At 41.5% G+C, this 16,650-nt stretch overlaps 1 protein-coding gene across 2 annotated transcripts in view; it reads left to right on the top strand.

Annotated features, from left to right (window-relative positions):
- Window positions 1-16,650, top strand: part of LOC138203353 (pleckstrin homology domain-containing family G member 1) — a 44,414-nt gene that overhangs the window by 13,915 nt on the left and 13,849 nt on the right. For both annotated transcript variants that reach the window (XM_069158123.1, XM_069158122.1), the window contains exons 2-4: window positions 6,222-6,793; window positions 11,708-11,808; window positions 13,604-13,673. In XM_069158123.1, the coding sequence (XP_069014224.1) occupies window positions 6,371-6,793; window positions 11,708-11,808; window positions 13,604-13,673 (594 nt within the window). In that variant the 5' untranslated portion in view covers window positions 6,222-6,370. The remainder of the gene's footprint in view (window positions 1-6,221; window positions 6,794-11,707; window positions 11,809-13,603; window positions 13,674-16,650) is intronic.

The following is a 16,650-nucleotide window of genomic DNA, read 5'->3' on the forward strand; positions in this document are numbered from 1 at the left end:
GAAGATCTAATCATCTTGAATGTTTATTTCATGCAACAGAGCAAATAAAAACAAATGGAATGGTCAAAGTTGTCATTGACATTTAAGATGTATTGTTACGATGTCAACTTAAAGTCTCATTTTGGTCCGCTACAGTTTGCCTTGTTTAACATACTGCATCATGTTAATGTTAACACAAAATCGACACTTACCGTATCCATTTCAAATTAAAGGCTCTCTGTGCTTTTCAGACAAAAACCCTTCATTTCTTAACAAGGCTTTTATTTTGAAACATTTGTAGGAACCGGTTGTCACTGAAATCTGTCAAGAACACTTAAGATGGGTGATCTAGAGCAACTGTGGAAAATTGCATGATAATATTGTTAACTTTATTAAATTAAGGAGATGGTAATATGCATTAATGACTATTATATGTGAACTTGCCACCGCAGTGTTGACAAACTTAAACGAGCCTGTGTGTTCTCGTATGTCACAGAAGCGATGTAGTTCTCTTCCCCTGCTCACTGGTCAAAAGATGAAGCCACTTTATACTTCCTGCATCTGCATTGCTGTGATGGCTTAAATGTCATCTGTCGACCATCTGAATGCAGACCAAAATAAACGATCCTGTGGACTGCAGCATTCAGACAAATGTGCGAACACTTGTGTATGCAAAACTCAGTGTAGCATAAATAGAACTGTATGAGCACCCACTGTCCATGTGGTCTAATTCACAGCATATCTTCCTCCTCTCCATTCTGTCCCTGAAGTCCTCCCTCTTATGCTCGACAAAGTCCTCTCCACTCTCCTCCTCAAAAATGCCTTTCAAAGTTCAGCCAAGTCTAATATGAGCCTCCGCAGTTAGCCAAACCGAATGGGTATTTTCCAAAGTTTCAGCCTTTTCAGTACGAAATCCCTTCTTTCATGTTCCTGAGACTGTATTTTATTGCGAAGGGATACTCCCTGGAAGTCGCGTGTCGCTGAAACCACCACACTACACATTGGCAGTTTATTACTCCTGTTCAAACCCGGTGATTAGGGACACCGCTTAACTTAGAATAAACACAGGGAATTGATTTTCAGCTACTCAATGTCCAACAACTGCAAATGACATCATATTTTTGAAATATTCTGGACTTGTTTATGGGTCAAATGTCTGCAAGGGATGCTTACATGTCATAGAGCCGTTTTGTGCTGTCTGAGCTACTTGTGAGGATGATCAGGGCTGTAAAGAGACGAGGGTCCTCACAGCTGTTTGCTGACCACTCCAGAACAAAGAACACGTCAGGTGACCATAAAGTGTGCGACTCAAGTGGACCAGCTAAGTGTAGCATGAGTCATTAAACCTGGCTGGACTGGTAGTGAGGCTTGTCAGAGTGACTGCATCAGTGGAGCAAAATCACAGAGCCTCAGTTGTAGCAGTTTGTCGTGTACATGTCAACGCACTTTGTGTTGTTTGTGTTGTCGTGGCAGTCAATATGAAGACAACACGCACCAGAGATTCTCTTCGATTAAACGGTCTGACTGAACCGTCGTGATGAAAAGACTCACGTTTTGTTGAAACTACTGTAACTCCTTGTGTTTCGATGGTCAATTCAATGCTTTGTGATGATGTTAGGTACTGCATATTTTGATTTTTTTTTTTCTTGAGCATTACTCCAATCAAGAGACGTCTACTTTTCTGAATTAAAAAGTAAGAGAAGAAAGGTTTTGCTAATTTGACAAAAGAAAATCTCACCACTGTCCATTTATTGATTGTTTTCAATGTATCACATTGTAAAATTCAAACATCTGTGCTTCCATGATAAGAGAGGAGACATCTGCTGACACAATCAAAAGCTCCAGAGCAGCCGAGGGGTTGCATGTGGAGGTTTTTTGGGTCAAATACTTACTTCAAGTTCAAGAATTTTCAACCTTAACATCGATGTAATTTACTGGAATTAGTAATACTCCATTACTTTAGACAGTATTTTATAAATTTGGTTTCTAACACCACACTTGTAATATAGATTTCTTAATAAAAAAAAATTAAGAACCAAAATAAAAACACATACATTTACACTTATTTTGCTTTGAACATAGGAGTTGTGTTTACTTGTGATAACCACTACACTCTCCTGAAGAGTAAAACACAGCAATGTGAGACTATTTTGTCCGTGCTTTGTACGTTCTGTGCTTATTGTCTGCTCAGTGTTCAGTCTGGTTCCTTCTAGTTGTCACTGTTTGTCTTCCAGACTGGCCTGATGTTCAACATATTAAACTTAGCTGAATAGTAAAGCGCCCCGGCACTTTGTGTTTTTCAAGTCAAATGAAAGCCAGATATTGAAGCCAGGTTGCTCAGGCACTCACTGATTCTCTCTCTCTCTCTCTCTCTCTCTCTCTCTCTCTCTCTCTCTCTCTCTCTCTCTCCTCTGGCAGGAAACACACACACACACACACACACTATCCTAATCCTCACGTGCACAGACATACAGAGGAGAAACAGTCTCAGCCTGCATGCTTAGGACCATAATTAGAGATCATTTACAAGGCTCAAGTTGAACATAATCTGGACAGGAGGTAACTAAAGCCTGGCCAATTGTGGCCATCTTTCCTCTCTCTCTCTGTCTGTGTGTGTGTGTGTGTGTGTGTGTGTGTGTGTGTGTGTGTGTGTGTGAGAGAGAGAGAGAAAGAGCCAGTTCACCCAGGAAACGGGCAGGGTGTGCCCCAAACATGAAGCTGGAAGGTGGCTAGGAGGGGCTGGGCAAACACAATATGGAGCAATCTCTCTGTGATGTTTGGGTTTCACTGCAAGCATGGCTTCTCTGTATTTGCTCTCCTTGTATGTTTGTGTGTGTAGGTTGCACGTGTGTGCACTCTGCCTGCCCCTGTCTTACCGCAAGAGCTGGAGTGAGGACCATTAAGTTATTAGCTTGGTTAGGCTTATCTTTGGAGTGATAAACCTAAAGCAATTTGTGTGAAACATGCACACTTACGATAGATTCATACATAACCTGCTGTGATAAGAAAGGATCTATCAGATTCGTCAAAGGGCAAAGTTAGCTATTAAAGCCATGGTGTGTAATTTAATACAACCCTTTGTGCATTGTGCACAGTAACTTGAAAGCAGTGTGCTCCTTATTGAAAAGCCGAGGCTGTTGGTTTATGTGTGTGTGTTTTTTACCAGCAGCTTCTTTCTCCTTTCTGATCTTTTAATTGTTAAAAAGTGGGTCAGGCCTGGGAGTGCAAACATTTGGATGGACATACACGCACGGGGAATTAGCTCCAAACTTGTCTGAGGAAAATACAATTTCATGCTACTTCAGTTTTTGGACGCTCCAGTTCCTTCCTGCTTTTCTTGGCAAGGCAGTGGAGCAAAATTAAAACTATAGAGAAAGCCGTGATGCAGCTCATTGGACTCTCCTTTCATTTGAGTTTTTGAAACGAGGATTTCAAAACACTTGAATTTCCCTATGAGGAGCAATGTAGCAGGGAATTGGCTTTTATAATCCACAGAAAAACATGGTTCAGAGAAGAGTGACGAACAAAAAGGCTGGTACCTATCACGGTGTCTGCGATTTTGGGACTTAAAGCGCTACTAATATCCATTATAGATTAACAATGAAACAAAAGACTGTGTTATTTGAAAGGTGTCCCCAAACAGTTCCCGCAGTTTGGCAGATCTTTTAGCCATCTATATTAGCTCCGTCAGACAATTGAGGCTGTTTTCATCTACAAAGCATTAATAAAACGACTGTACAATGCAAGCACCACAGCAACAAACAACAGATGGACAAAATTTGTGACTAGAATAAATAAGAAATCTAGCAGCAAAAGATCATTTTTATCGGGAATTCCTGCAGAGCAAAGGAGAGCAAGACGAGACAATTTTACTTGTGGAGAATTCAATGAGAAGAAAGGTCAGTGGCTGAGTGATGAGCTTAGTTTAGCGTAGAGACTTAAGCAGAGGGGACCAACATGTAACTTCCCAGAAAACAGAATAATCAAAAAAAGACCTCGTGTGAGTCTCAGAAGTGCTGGTTTTCTAGCCAGGCTTTCTTTTTCCATCTTTACAAGTCTTCATGCAAAGCTAAACATTTCCTGAGATGAGCACTTTACTCAATGCAAAGGCATTAGAGTGGTATTGAACTTATCATTTAATTCTTGATAAGTAAGCAAATGAGCGCATTTATGAAATTTTACATGAATTTTTTTAGTTCGTGAGCTGTAGAGGTGGTGGTCGGTATATTATTGAACTTTAAACAGAGCCAAACTAGTTTGTTATATTCCCCCTATTCTATCTTCATAGGCGAAGCTGACTGTTGGATCCGCTCCATATCGACACGAGGAAAGTGAATGAGCATATTTCCCAAAGAGTTGAACGAAATGTAGCTGAATGTCTCGTTGATGTGGACTTTTATGCTAACTCTAATGTTTTCAGCATATTCTTGAGCCCCAAGTGGCCGGAAATTTAGAGCTTTGACCCAGATAAGTAACATGCGGACTCATTTTTTTTTAACTTGGTATCGACTTAGCAGTTGCCAAATTGTGAACTGTGATCTTCTCATCTCGTCTAACGAGCTTGGCGGCTACTAAAGTGCTCTCACCAGAGCAAAAAGTCCTCCAAGGCGCCTCCTTGAAAGGTGAGAGAGTGGGTATGTACCTGGATTCTTTGGGCTTGTTCTCAGTTTCACGTTTCATGTTTTTGAACCTGAACCTGTGATCTCTGAAGCTTTGAAGTGAGACAGGTTGAGGCTGGGCTGCTGCCGCTGCTGCCGCTGGCAGCGAGAGCCACACTGTCCACACTGGATGTCAGTGTTGCCACAACATGGTGACTGCCGGTTCACGGGTGCATCCAGCTTTGATGGGAAAGACTGGTGTCAAACTCCCACTGAGCTGGTATGTGGCTCTTATGTTGTCCATCTTTTGCTTCATCATTGTGTTTACTTGCTCTCTGTTGTTTCCATAAAAGCATTTCTGTGAAGCAGCACCTTGGAAAACGTTGAAGGAAGTTTGGAGGGTTTCTGTCTGATGCACTGCACGTTTGGTTTTACGTCAGATGGCCTGACTGTGAAGTCTTTGGCGCCTGTAATCGTATCTGAATACGTCTGTCCACATACACATAGTGTGTCAGTTTGGCACGGGCTGGATACCAAATAGACTCCCGTAGGTGCACACACAAACACAGAAACTCGTCTGTCTTCCATGGATATAGGGCTTTCATTCACAACTCGTAGTGCTCTCAGCATTACACTGTTAATCTTGTCATTAAACTCAATCGCTTGTCTGTTTCATATTCAAATTGAAAAGTTTTTGCTTTCTTTGGTTGTGTATGTTTTCTTGCACGGTGTAGTGATTGATGTCGGCTGTGTGCGAGTAAAAGGTTTCTTTGGGTGGAACTGAGGACGAATCCACGCCAGCCAGTTGCCCTCATAAGGCCGGTGGTCAGTTAGACTGTGGTCAGCGGGAATGTCAGGAATTGGGATGCTAAACAGATAGAGACTGTAAGAATATGAAAGTGGTATTGTAAGTGTTAGAAGTTCCATACAGGGAATCTTTTTAGCACTCAGTTGGAAAGTGGGAAGTACGGGTCAGTGTGTGTCAGACGTATGAATTTAATTTGAATTTAAACTCTGTTACAACTCTACCGTTTTTGCTAGTTTTGTAATTAGATTTTAAACTTTATGTTAAACTCTTTAACTTGTTATGCTGTATTCCATTACATAATGTTAACCTATTTGTTATTCTGCTCCTGCTACTTTTGTCTGAACTGTTTTATGGCTCCAATTTAATTTTTGTCTCTTACTCTTTGTGAAATACAAACAAGGAAGTTTAGTTTTACATCATATTAAACACCAAGACAAAATACAGCGCTTTATGTAACGTATGCCAAGATTGTAAAACTCTGGAAGGTTCTTGTGGCAACAACCATTAATTTTCTCTGTCATCTCAGTGCTTCCAAAGTAAACTGTAAGTCAGCCCAATGCTACAAGGTCGTTTCTATAAGGCATTTCACCACAACATTTTGTCCGACCCGCTGACAATGAACTGCAGCAAAATTTGAGCCATGAACCATTTGTTTTGCTAGACTCCATGGAGCCCTTTGCTTCCCTTGAAACCAGTGGTTTCCTTGTAATAAATGAGTGTATTTATGGTTTTATGTGATTGTTGGTCAGACAAGGCCCTTGAGAAATCAATAAGTACAAGAAAGAAGTGCAGTTGTAATTTGAACACTGACTTGAATCTCTTCCTTTCTTCTCCAGACGATTACAGCTACCTGCCTGATGCGTTGCCTCCTCTTCCTGAAGTCCCGGACTCCGGCTCAGTCCTGAGCTCCATTGACATCTCAGCCCGCTGCCTCCGCAACCCGGCTTTCCGCCACGCCTCCTCGCGCTACTGCTCCGCCATCAGCATGGACTCCTCTCCTGACAGCGCCGAAAGGCCGATCAGCTACAGCTCCACCTCGTCCTCCGCCTCCTCCCGGGACAGTCACTGCTCACTAGGCAGCCGCTCCACTCTCGTCACTGCCCCTCACTGCAACCCCGTGACCTCAGACCGGGACTCTGGGGCAATTCGGTTGGAGCTGGTCCCTGCCAGGCAGCTGGGATGCGGAGAAGAAGATGTCAGAAATGATGGGGGGATGGACACAGGGAGGGGGCAAGCGAGACAGGGCAGCGGACAGACCAAAACAGAACATTCAGAGCCGGAGCTGAGTCCAGACGTAGGAGAGCGGACGAGTCAGGTGCAGGGACCCCGGACGTATGGGGACCGGGTGGTGCAGGAAATACTAGACACAGAGAGAACCTACGTGAAGGACCTGCGCAGCATTGTAGAGGTACGGAACCAAAATCCATAATATTATAACTTCGTGACTGAACTCAACATGTGTAGCAGATTAAGATCTGAGGGATCCTACATATGGGCAGGACCTCAAAGGTATATCAGCACACTCGGCAGAACATCAAATGCAGAAGGAGGCCTTGAAGAAATTTAGGCTTTTGCAATCTCCAACTGGGACCTCTCACTTTAAGTATCAAAAGTACTTCTGCAGGAAAATGGCATATTATCTGATATGACATTGTTAGGTTGTTTATACTGATTTTAAAATATGCACCAATTTTACTGTGTCTCAAAGTGAAGCTTTTGTTTGCAACTTTTTTGTACAGTTAGATAGTTTTGTTCAGTTGTTCACAGGCTCATGGTTGGACCCCACCCCAAAGAGTGAGAATACATATCTGAGGATCCCTGAGAGGATTAATGTTGAAAACAACAAAACCACATTCTGATTAACATAACTATTTTAATATTTTGTATTTTTCTCTAATCTTTACTGTTTTTGTGAGAAAAAAAAAGTGATTATTTTACCTGCTTTTGGCTGTGATAGTTTTTTTTTTTTTTTATAAAGGGTCAAAAGCCAAAATGCTTCAGAAGCACTTTAACAATGTGCTAAGTTACAAAAGCTTATGATATCATTTTTATGATCTATAAAGTAACAGCTGTAATATAAATGTAGAGCAGTAAAAGGTATCTTATTTCCATCTGAAATAGTGAAGTAGAAGCAAAATAGCCTACAAAAGAAATATTCAAGTAAAGTACAAGTACCTCAGAATTGTACTGACTGTACTGGTTGCATATGTCCATTGGTTGTGGTAAACTGAGTGACTTTAAGATCCACAAAGACAAGAATTTTCTCAACATAACTGAAGGAGAAAATCCTTCTATATTAACAATCTTGGGACCCCAGGTTGGGACCTCCTGTTTGAATTTAGTATCGAGCCTCAGAACCTGAAATAGGAGCAAATAGTCTTTAAACTTTAAAAGCAAGAGAACGATATTCAAGTGATGCGACTCCCAGCTGACCCAGGACAATATTAAATGTTTGTCAGTGCAGAGACTGCCTGACCGTGATCTTTTCAGAGCTTTAAATCACCAGATAGATAACACAAACGTCTCCTCACGCACGTGACACACTGCTCGTTGCCTGCTGGGAACCTTTAACACGGTAAGGTCACCTGCGCTCGCAGGTGGGGTTTTGGCCGAGTTACACGACACCGTTGCCTTTGTGCTGCAATGCACACACACACACATACTGTATGCACACACACACATACTGTATGCACACACACACACATACTGTATGCACACACACTCAAGCCAATGCGCTCTTTTTGTGAGGTTGGCTTTGAACGGTGAGGCTACACGTTGCCTCCAGTCAGTGCTTCAGTGGCTTTGTTAAGGTTTGGGTGTTGTGGTTTGTATCAAAGGATGCTCTCCATTGTCTCTCCCTCCTCTTTGTTTCTCTATTCAGATATTTTTGGTTCTCTGTGAAACTTAAAATGTTGTGCTAAAATGAACTGCACACATGTGCTGCGTGTTGCACATTTTCATCCTGCAAATAGACGTTGGGTGGAAACATGTTTTTACATGTGTTAGATCTTTGCCCACGTTTTCACCACATTGTCCCACTTAGCAGTACCTCCACTCATGGGCCAATGTGTGTGCGCCTGTCTGTATCTGTGTCTGTTATTTTGGGTCAAATAAGGTCATAAAGAAAATGGCAGGAGAAAGAGCAGGAAACATATTCTCAGGAGATGGGATGAGTAGAAGAAAGCAGAATTTCTGTTCTGTGGTTTTTGGCTTGTCACTTGCGATGGACTGTCCCGCCCTCTCGTGCTCCTCCTTTCTGTGCCTCCCTCCGTCAGGACGCAGAGGTGAGGAAATGGGATAGAGAGAGGAAAGTAGGAAGAGGGATTTAGCTCTGAGATAACAATGTCTAAAGTAGGTTAGGAAAACATTGAACAGAGCTTAGGAGGTGCACTTAATAACCCTCTACTGCTTCTGCTCTGCAGACCACCTATTGCCATTAGTGGATCAGACCACCCGGCCCAGGACGACCACACTTACATGGCAGGACAGTTAATTCTTCACGAGCACTTTAGAAAGGACGCATGCATTCAGCCGTTCTTCACCCTGTTAATGACAGCTCCAGTGAGTGCATCAAGGATGGATTGCGCTGATTGTATCTGCATGAATAGGGCTTTTAACATGACAGTTCACCTTTAGTGAAGAGAGAACTACAGCTGGTGGACAGCACAGCATCCACCCATCTATTATCGGCACTGTCCTGCCAACCCTGTTTCCATAATCCCTCTGGCCATGGTGCTTCCTGCAGGGGAAGAGGGTGTGACAGCCCGAACGCAAATATTTACCCAGACTCCCCTCAGCTCACCTGTGTTACATCTGTCAGCAGCAGTGTTGTGGTGTTTTCTCCCTTTGCAGTTTTTTTTCCCTGAATGATAAACATATGTTGTTAAATTGGTGATGTTTTTTCATTTGTTCACAGATTTTCTGAACCGACAGTACACCGAGTTCTCAGGGCCGCTGCACATTTTTGTATGTTAACATTGTTTGTTGATTCTGCATGACCACCCCTCTTTGGCTCGATCAGTGTGTTTAATGAGCCTGATCCATCATCCACAAACAACGTAGAAGAAAAAGCTCTGATCTTGCTTCCCGTTCTCCTTTTTTATGCTCTCAGACCTCGAATGCATGGCCAGGCCGTTTGAAGTTGACCAGGAATTTGGAAATATTCTGGGAACATCACTTGTCCTGCAGAATTACTCAAGTACACAGATTTGGTTGTTTGTACTGACAGCATTGTCTGGAGGAAAAGCTTCCTACTGCGGGGCAGAGTGAGTGTTATGTTTGGTGTGTAGGAAAGGAGTGTGTGCTTGAGGAGGCTAATGGTTAACACAAGAAAATATCAAGTTTGTACATGTTACGTCTGATGCTTAGCAGGGAGTGAACCTTCAGTCGCGTGTGTGTGTGTGTGTGTGTGTGTGTGTGTGTGTGTGTGTGTGTGTGTGTGTGTGTGTGTGTGTGTGTGTGTGCTGATCTGAGCGCTGCCCATTGTTGAGCTCACTGAGGCTTCAGCTGAGTGCGATGAGTGAACAGGTCAGACCAGGTCAGATCTTTGACCCCCAAGGCTAATAAAGCATCACCTTACATATTATGGCCGACAGTCAACAAAATCTAAACATGACCTCCCAACGTGACCTCGACATAACCAGCAGCCTGCCCTTCAGCAGGATTTCTATTCTTTACTGCTGTAATTAAAATCCTTGAACCTAAACTTTGGCCTAAAGCTCTTGTAAGACCATTAAATCCCTCCATGTTTGAATTAAACCTACATTTCAAATTTTGGATCATCTTGTCTTTTTCTCTCTTTGTTTTCCTCCTTTTTCCTAACCAAACACAGTTTAATGGACTGGTACTCAGACTCGGCTATTGTAAAAACAGTAATCATAACGGTTAAATACATAAAACAGTACCAGGTACAAAAAATGAAGCAGCAGACTGGAATTAGGCAAACAGACTAAAGGGATTGAACAAAGAGAGTCTCACTCTCTCCCCTCTGTGGTTCCTTAAAAACACTCATGTCGTACGTAGGGAAATGATCACTGGGTGTGTTTGTGCATGTCGAGGGCAGCGTGGCACCTTTCTCTGAGTTGTAACATTTTTACTGCCCAGTTTCAGACTGCGATTTGGTTTATAAAAACCTTCACAATGCTGCTACCAGAACACGTTCTCCTCCAGGAACAGACCCAGATATCTGTGGTTTGGATATATATCTCTGTTTACAGATAACAGATATGCAAAACCAGCACATATTCATATGACAGTTGCTGGAACCATAAGATTTCTGAATTAAATTGATTGACAGTCCTTTTGTCAGTCATTTTACTGTATCGCGTGCGACAGAGAAATGTTAATCTGTTTTTGCTTCTGCTATTTACTGGCCGTTCTGTCTTCCTGACTCCACCTTTCACTTTCTGTCTGCAGGGCACTCAGAGAACTGAGGCTGGTGTTTAATCAGTCATATCAGCGCTCATCACTAGCCGCGATAAGAGCTACAAAGTTAAATCTTACCGACTGAACTTAACCCTTTGTTTCCCAGTCGCTGTCTGACAAATTTACAACAAACCTGATGACCTGCGTTATCTCTGAATGTAGCTGTTTACACAAAACAACAATATAGGAATCAGGTGTTTAGTTAAATAAAGGGGCAGTACACCAGAGTTTAATGGTTAAGGATTATTTAAATGTTTTAGTTTCTCTCACAAAGTTTAATCTAAAGAAAATTTTAATTAAATTTTGTATTCTTGGATCTAGAGGGAAAGGGATTTGAGGACAAGCACACTTAAACATGATATTTCCCCCGTCAGCAACTGGATTAAGTAGGATTTTGATCACCAGAACATTTAATCTAACTGGATTTGTCGCTGGAGCTACTCCAATATGTTGGCACATAAAGCTGTCAATTTATTCAGGTAAAATCTGCATTATCAATAAGTTAGTTCATAATGTGTTCTTTGGTGTTGGATGATATCCAGGGATAATATAAAATGTTCTGCTTCTGTTCAGTTCTAGATTGGAGATTATTTACACAGGTGTAGTTGTTAATGGAAGTCTGTGGGTTCCCTCGTGGAGAGTTTAAAGACATGCTGTCTGCCAGCCCGTTAACAGCTTGTCCTGTGTTGAATTCTCAAAAAACAAATGATCCGGCTTTTGCTTTGTTGTTATAACTCATAATATCCAACACATTCATATATTAGTTTAAAGATTACAGACAAAGCATAAGTATGTTTGGACATTTTCAGTATGATTATTTGGTGTCTGGGCAAAGTGGTGCAAAATAGAGCCAACAGTCCAATAGTCCCTCTAACAGTCTCTCTCTTTATGTCTGCAGGACTACTTGGAGTGTATCAGTAACCAGTCTCGACTGGCCTTGAGCTCTGAGGATAAAGGCTCACTATTCGGCAACATCCAGGACATCTACCACTTTAACAGGTACAACTACACACAGCTGTACATTTGTGAGTACAGATTTGGACTCAAGTCGGACTTAAGTCACGAATATGAGAAAATGTGGCACTGTAAGGCCCGTGCCGCACCGCTAATCTCACCTGTGGTTGACAGCTGTGGGACCCTCAGCGCTATTTTAGTTTATAGTTAACAGTTTAGAGCATCCACACAGCCTGCGTGACTTGAGCCTCGTCGCAGCACAGCGTCAGCAAGAGTTTCCACCTTTCACTATAGTTTCAATGTGCAGGCTTCATCTGAATATGTCATATCATAAAAGTAGACTGTACAGCAGGATACTTGTTTTGAATTGCATTAAATTGCAAAGGTGTACCCAAGTCTGGTTATTTCTATTCACAATCTGTAGTGAATAGAAACCCATTTCCCACTCAGTATTAACACTTCCATTAGCTGTATAATTATAATTATAATTATTATACACACTCCCAAACACACACACACACACAAACAAACACCTGACTGCCACAACAACACCCTTCCCAGACATCAACAGGTGGTTCAGCCCAGTTTGACTGTTAGCTGGACATTTTTTTATATTTAATTATTATTAATTATAATTATAATTAAAGAGATTCCTAGGAGAATCTGTCAGGATATATCAGAGAGGGAAGGGACTTGAATTCGATGATTGACAAGAGAATCCACTTTTGCTCATCACAGTTCATTCAGAAAGAGTTCTGTCACATATAAAGACAGAAAGACCTCAGGCTCCACAAAAATGTCCAGCTAACAGTCAAACTGGGCTGAACCACCTGTTGATGTCTGGGAAGGGCGTTGTTGTGGCAGTCAGGTGTGTGTGTGTGTGTGTGTGTGTGTGTGTGTGTGTTTGGGAGTGTGTATAATCACTTCCCGTCTGCATATTTGTCTCCTCCAGCACCGCTAAAGACTGTGTGTTTGTGTGTGTTCAAGTTTTGTATCCAGACGAGATGGCTAGTTGAGCATCAGCCATGGTGGTCTGGAGACACAAACACTCTGTCCCACCTATTCATTTTTCAGCTGCCGTGCACAGACACACCGGCCAGTAAAAGGAAGCATAAAAGTGATTTAAAGCGGTCACAGTGACCTCATGCTTTAGCCATGAAACAATAACTTCACCAGAGGCCATTTATTTTTTTCCACAGTGTGCAGTTATACACACACAGCAACACTCGGGAGCTGGATGTTTGAATTCATGGAAGTTTCTTATTTGTTCAGCGTCAAGTGCCCTAAGACCTAATTTTTGTACTCGGGGTGACTCTTACTCCTGAAATCCACTTCAATTGTTTGGAACAATGAATCATGGGAGAGCAATTATATTTATGTGTCACGGAAAAAGGAGAAGGAAGGTGTGTTGTAGTTCAGGAACCTACTCGATCTGCACAAATTAATAAGTTTGACAGTTTTGTTTGACAGGAAATTAATTGTTTTTTTATTTTTTTTGGAGTAATGTTTTTATGAAAAAAATGCTGAATCTTTCTGAGTTAAACCTCTTAAATGTAAATATTTTCTGGTTCCTGTAGTTCTTCATGATAATGACCTGATCTTCTTTTGGTTGTGGACAAATAAAGATATTTCAGGCTACACTTTGGGCTTTAGGAAACCCCACATTTTTCTGCATTTCATGACCCTTTTAAAGACCAAAAAGCTAATTGATTAATTGAGAAAATAACTGACAGATTAATCGATAATAAAAAAAAACTATTTGCAGTCCTAGGATCTACACCGTATGAGTGCACAATTTCAAATTGAGTGTTGATTTCTGTGAAATCTGTGTTTGTTTCAGGGATCTTCTTTATGATCTTGAGAAGTGCAACGCAGACCCTGTGGCCATCGCAGAGTGCTTCGTATCCAAGGTAAAGATAGTCACTTCGTTCCTTTTACGTTTTTCAGCTTTCTTCCTCGTTTAATTAGTAAAAAATAATGAAACACATTTATTTATTTAAGGTTTTGAGTATATAAATTCTGTTACTTATTACTTCTACTTCACTTCAAAGGGAAATGTTATGCTTTTCACTCCAGTATATTTATTTAACAGCTGGAGTTATGAGTTACTTCTCAGAATAGGTGTGACATAAAAGAAATCATATAATAAAATGAAATATGTAATGCATTGTTAAAGATTAAACCGGTACTTTTATCTTTTTTGGCTTGTGCAATAAAACAGTCTCATATTTCAGATCTTTGAGCTGTTTGCAGTTTCACTTGAAATTTCTCAGATGGTTTCATTTAAGTAACAGCTGAAGCCCAAAGAGGTATAATTACCAAATATTTAAAAAAAAAAAAAAAAAGAAACAGCAGAGATTAGAAAGTATTCTGGAAACAATTAATACAAATTTGTAAAGCAGAACGCTGTTTTACAGATAATAATTCTCTAATTTGAGTTAGGTAGGATTTTGAATGAACTTGTACTTGCAGTGGAGTACTTTGCATTGGTTTAAGTAAAGGTTCAGAGTACTTGTCTCTTTGCATTCATGCACTCTCGACCTCTGCTTGTTGAAACCTGTCCACACAGCTGGTTTGGACACATGCACACAGACACAAAGACATGCGTGGGACAGAAAATGAGAAACAAGGAATGAGCTTTTATAAAGATAACTTTCCATGATCAGATGAGGACACTGCATTAAACTTCTTTGAAAGTTTATTGAGCTGAACAGCCTTATTTTGGTGGTGGGAATCCCAATTTGAAGTGCAGCAGGAGGGCAGTGAGGAACGATAACTCCAGAGGAATTTTAATAATCACCTTTTTACTGGAGGGGGGTACGGTCGTGCTTCATCAAGAAAAACTGGACTCAGCAACTCTGCTCAAAATATCCCTGGTCCTTCTGTGTGTCTCAGCTTTTATTCCTCCCCTGCTCTTCGCCCGTCCGTGCCCCATAAAATGATCGCATGATTATGTCCCATGATAATGTGCTGCATTCCAGCACTTCCTCTTAAACACTTTAGATTCCCTCCCTCCCCAACTGCAATTACACCCAACACCACAGAGCAACTGTCTGACCATGTACAAAAAAAACGCGTCCCAGTAGCGTCATAGACTCCCAAAATACAGCAGCTGTTGTTGAGACAAACTGGTTTTATGGCAGCCCACATCACCACTCTGCATAATTAACTGACATCCATCAACAAACCAGCATGATGACATCCTCTAACCAACTGATTAATGTTGCTGTTAGCAAGTAAATTCTCAGCATAAAATGCAAGTCAGATTAAATAGAAGCTGTTTGGTGGCATTGTGGTTTCAGATAGTCAGTTCCACTTGTTTCTGGACAAAATCTCCATCATGCTATCAACTGGTTTTCTGCAGCCAGTACAACAGTGATCATAAAAACAGCAATGCATTCTTATGGTATTTACTATGTGGTTTTGCCAGCAGTCTGCCTTCACAAATAACGTCCTGCCTGATAACCTCCGTCTTATGAGTCTTGCACTCATACTGCAGATGTCAATTAAAACCATGAAAGGTAATCCTACTTTATTCAGTAGGTGAGGTAACAAGCTCCTGTCTTGCTGCCCATCACACACACTCCTCTACAGTGCTTCACTATGTCCTGCAGGAGTCCATTTTTAATGCTATTCTTCTGGCTGTGTTTACAACACAAACATCATATGTGGGGAAACGACAATCACAAAGCACCTAAAATCTATGCGCCATATTTGGTATTGTGTTCATTGTGGCCATGATCTAACTGCGTGTTAAATTTTTCATATTTCTCCTGAAATGGGTGTATACGGCACATTATTTCAGTTGTATGAGGCGGTCAGTAGTCAGACCAGCACCTGGAAGTATTTAGTCCCCACTGACCATCATGCTGCCTTTACATTAAGGCACCACAATTAGAGATGCTGTAGTGCGTGTGCGTGTGCGTGTGCGTGTGCGTGTGCGTGTGTGGTTTCATGATTTCACAGGCTGACTTCTGGTAAATGGGTAGTAACCAGAGTTCCTTTATATTACTGAAGGTTAGTCATGGTTGCTAAGATTCTGGAAACCGCAAAACCTCTCTCACTGTCTGCTGTGAAATGCGCACACACACACACACACACACACACACACACACACACACACACACACACACACACACACACACACACACACACACATACACACTCACTACTAATACTTTTCTCGTCTCAGCAGCCAAGAATCACAACCCAGCACCGTTTGAAGAAGAGACAGCTCTCGCTGTAAATCTCTATCTCTCCCTCTTAGATAATTGGCCATCTATCCTCATGTTCTTCTCTGTTTGACAAAATCCTCACCGTGCTATGTGTTGAGTAAGCTTTTAAAGCATTTTATAGGTTGCTACATGCTGACTGAAGCACAAAGAGCACAATTACATCAAGAGGTTATGCTCCTTCTTTTTTTTCCCCCTACTCCTAATGATCTACCGGGTTCAGTGCTGATCTGGTGACTCACTGTGACCAGTCCGGTCTCGAAGAAATCATCGTAACAACAAAACCTGCTGTGTTATTACTTTTTCATTAAAGTGATGAGTGGGGGTTGAAGCAGCTTGAACTTTTTCTGTTTCGCTCTGTAGTGATTAGTGGGCAGCACTCAAACAAGGACAAACCTTTCCATATAATTTCACTACAGATACGGATACTCTTGATTTCCATGTAGCAGAGTTCAAAACTCTCACATGCACATGGGATGTGATTATTATAATTCATTCAACATAGCTTGTATATATTTCTAAAAGGGAAATGTATTATAGATGCGAGTTATTTCAAGGTCTGTTGGCTTTCTGGTTAGTTTCAAAGAGCGTGCACTGATGTGTGTGATTGCGTGTGTGTGTGTGTGTGTGTGTGTGTGTGCGTGTGCGTGTGTGT

This window comes from Embiotoca jacksoni, unplaced genomic scaffold, assembly GCF_022577435.1.
Source record: "Embiotoca jacksoni isolate LCO1_2020_lvr unplaced genomic scaffold, fEmbJac1.0.p SCAF_23, whole genome shotgun sequence".
NCBI classification, from domain to species: Eukaryota; Metazoa; Chordata; class Actinopteri; family Embiotocidae; genus Embiotoca; species Embiotoca jacksoni.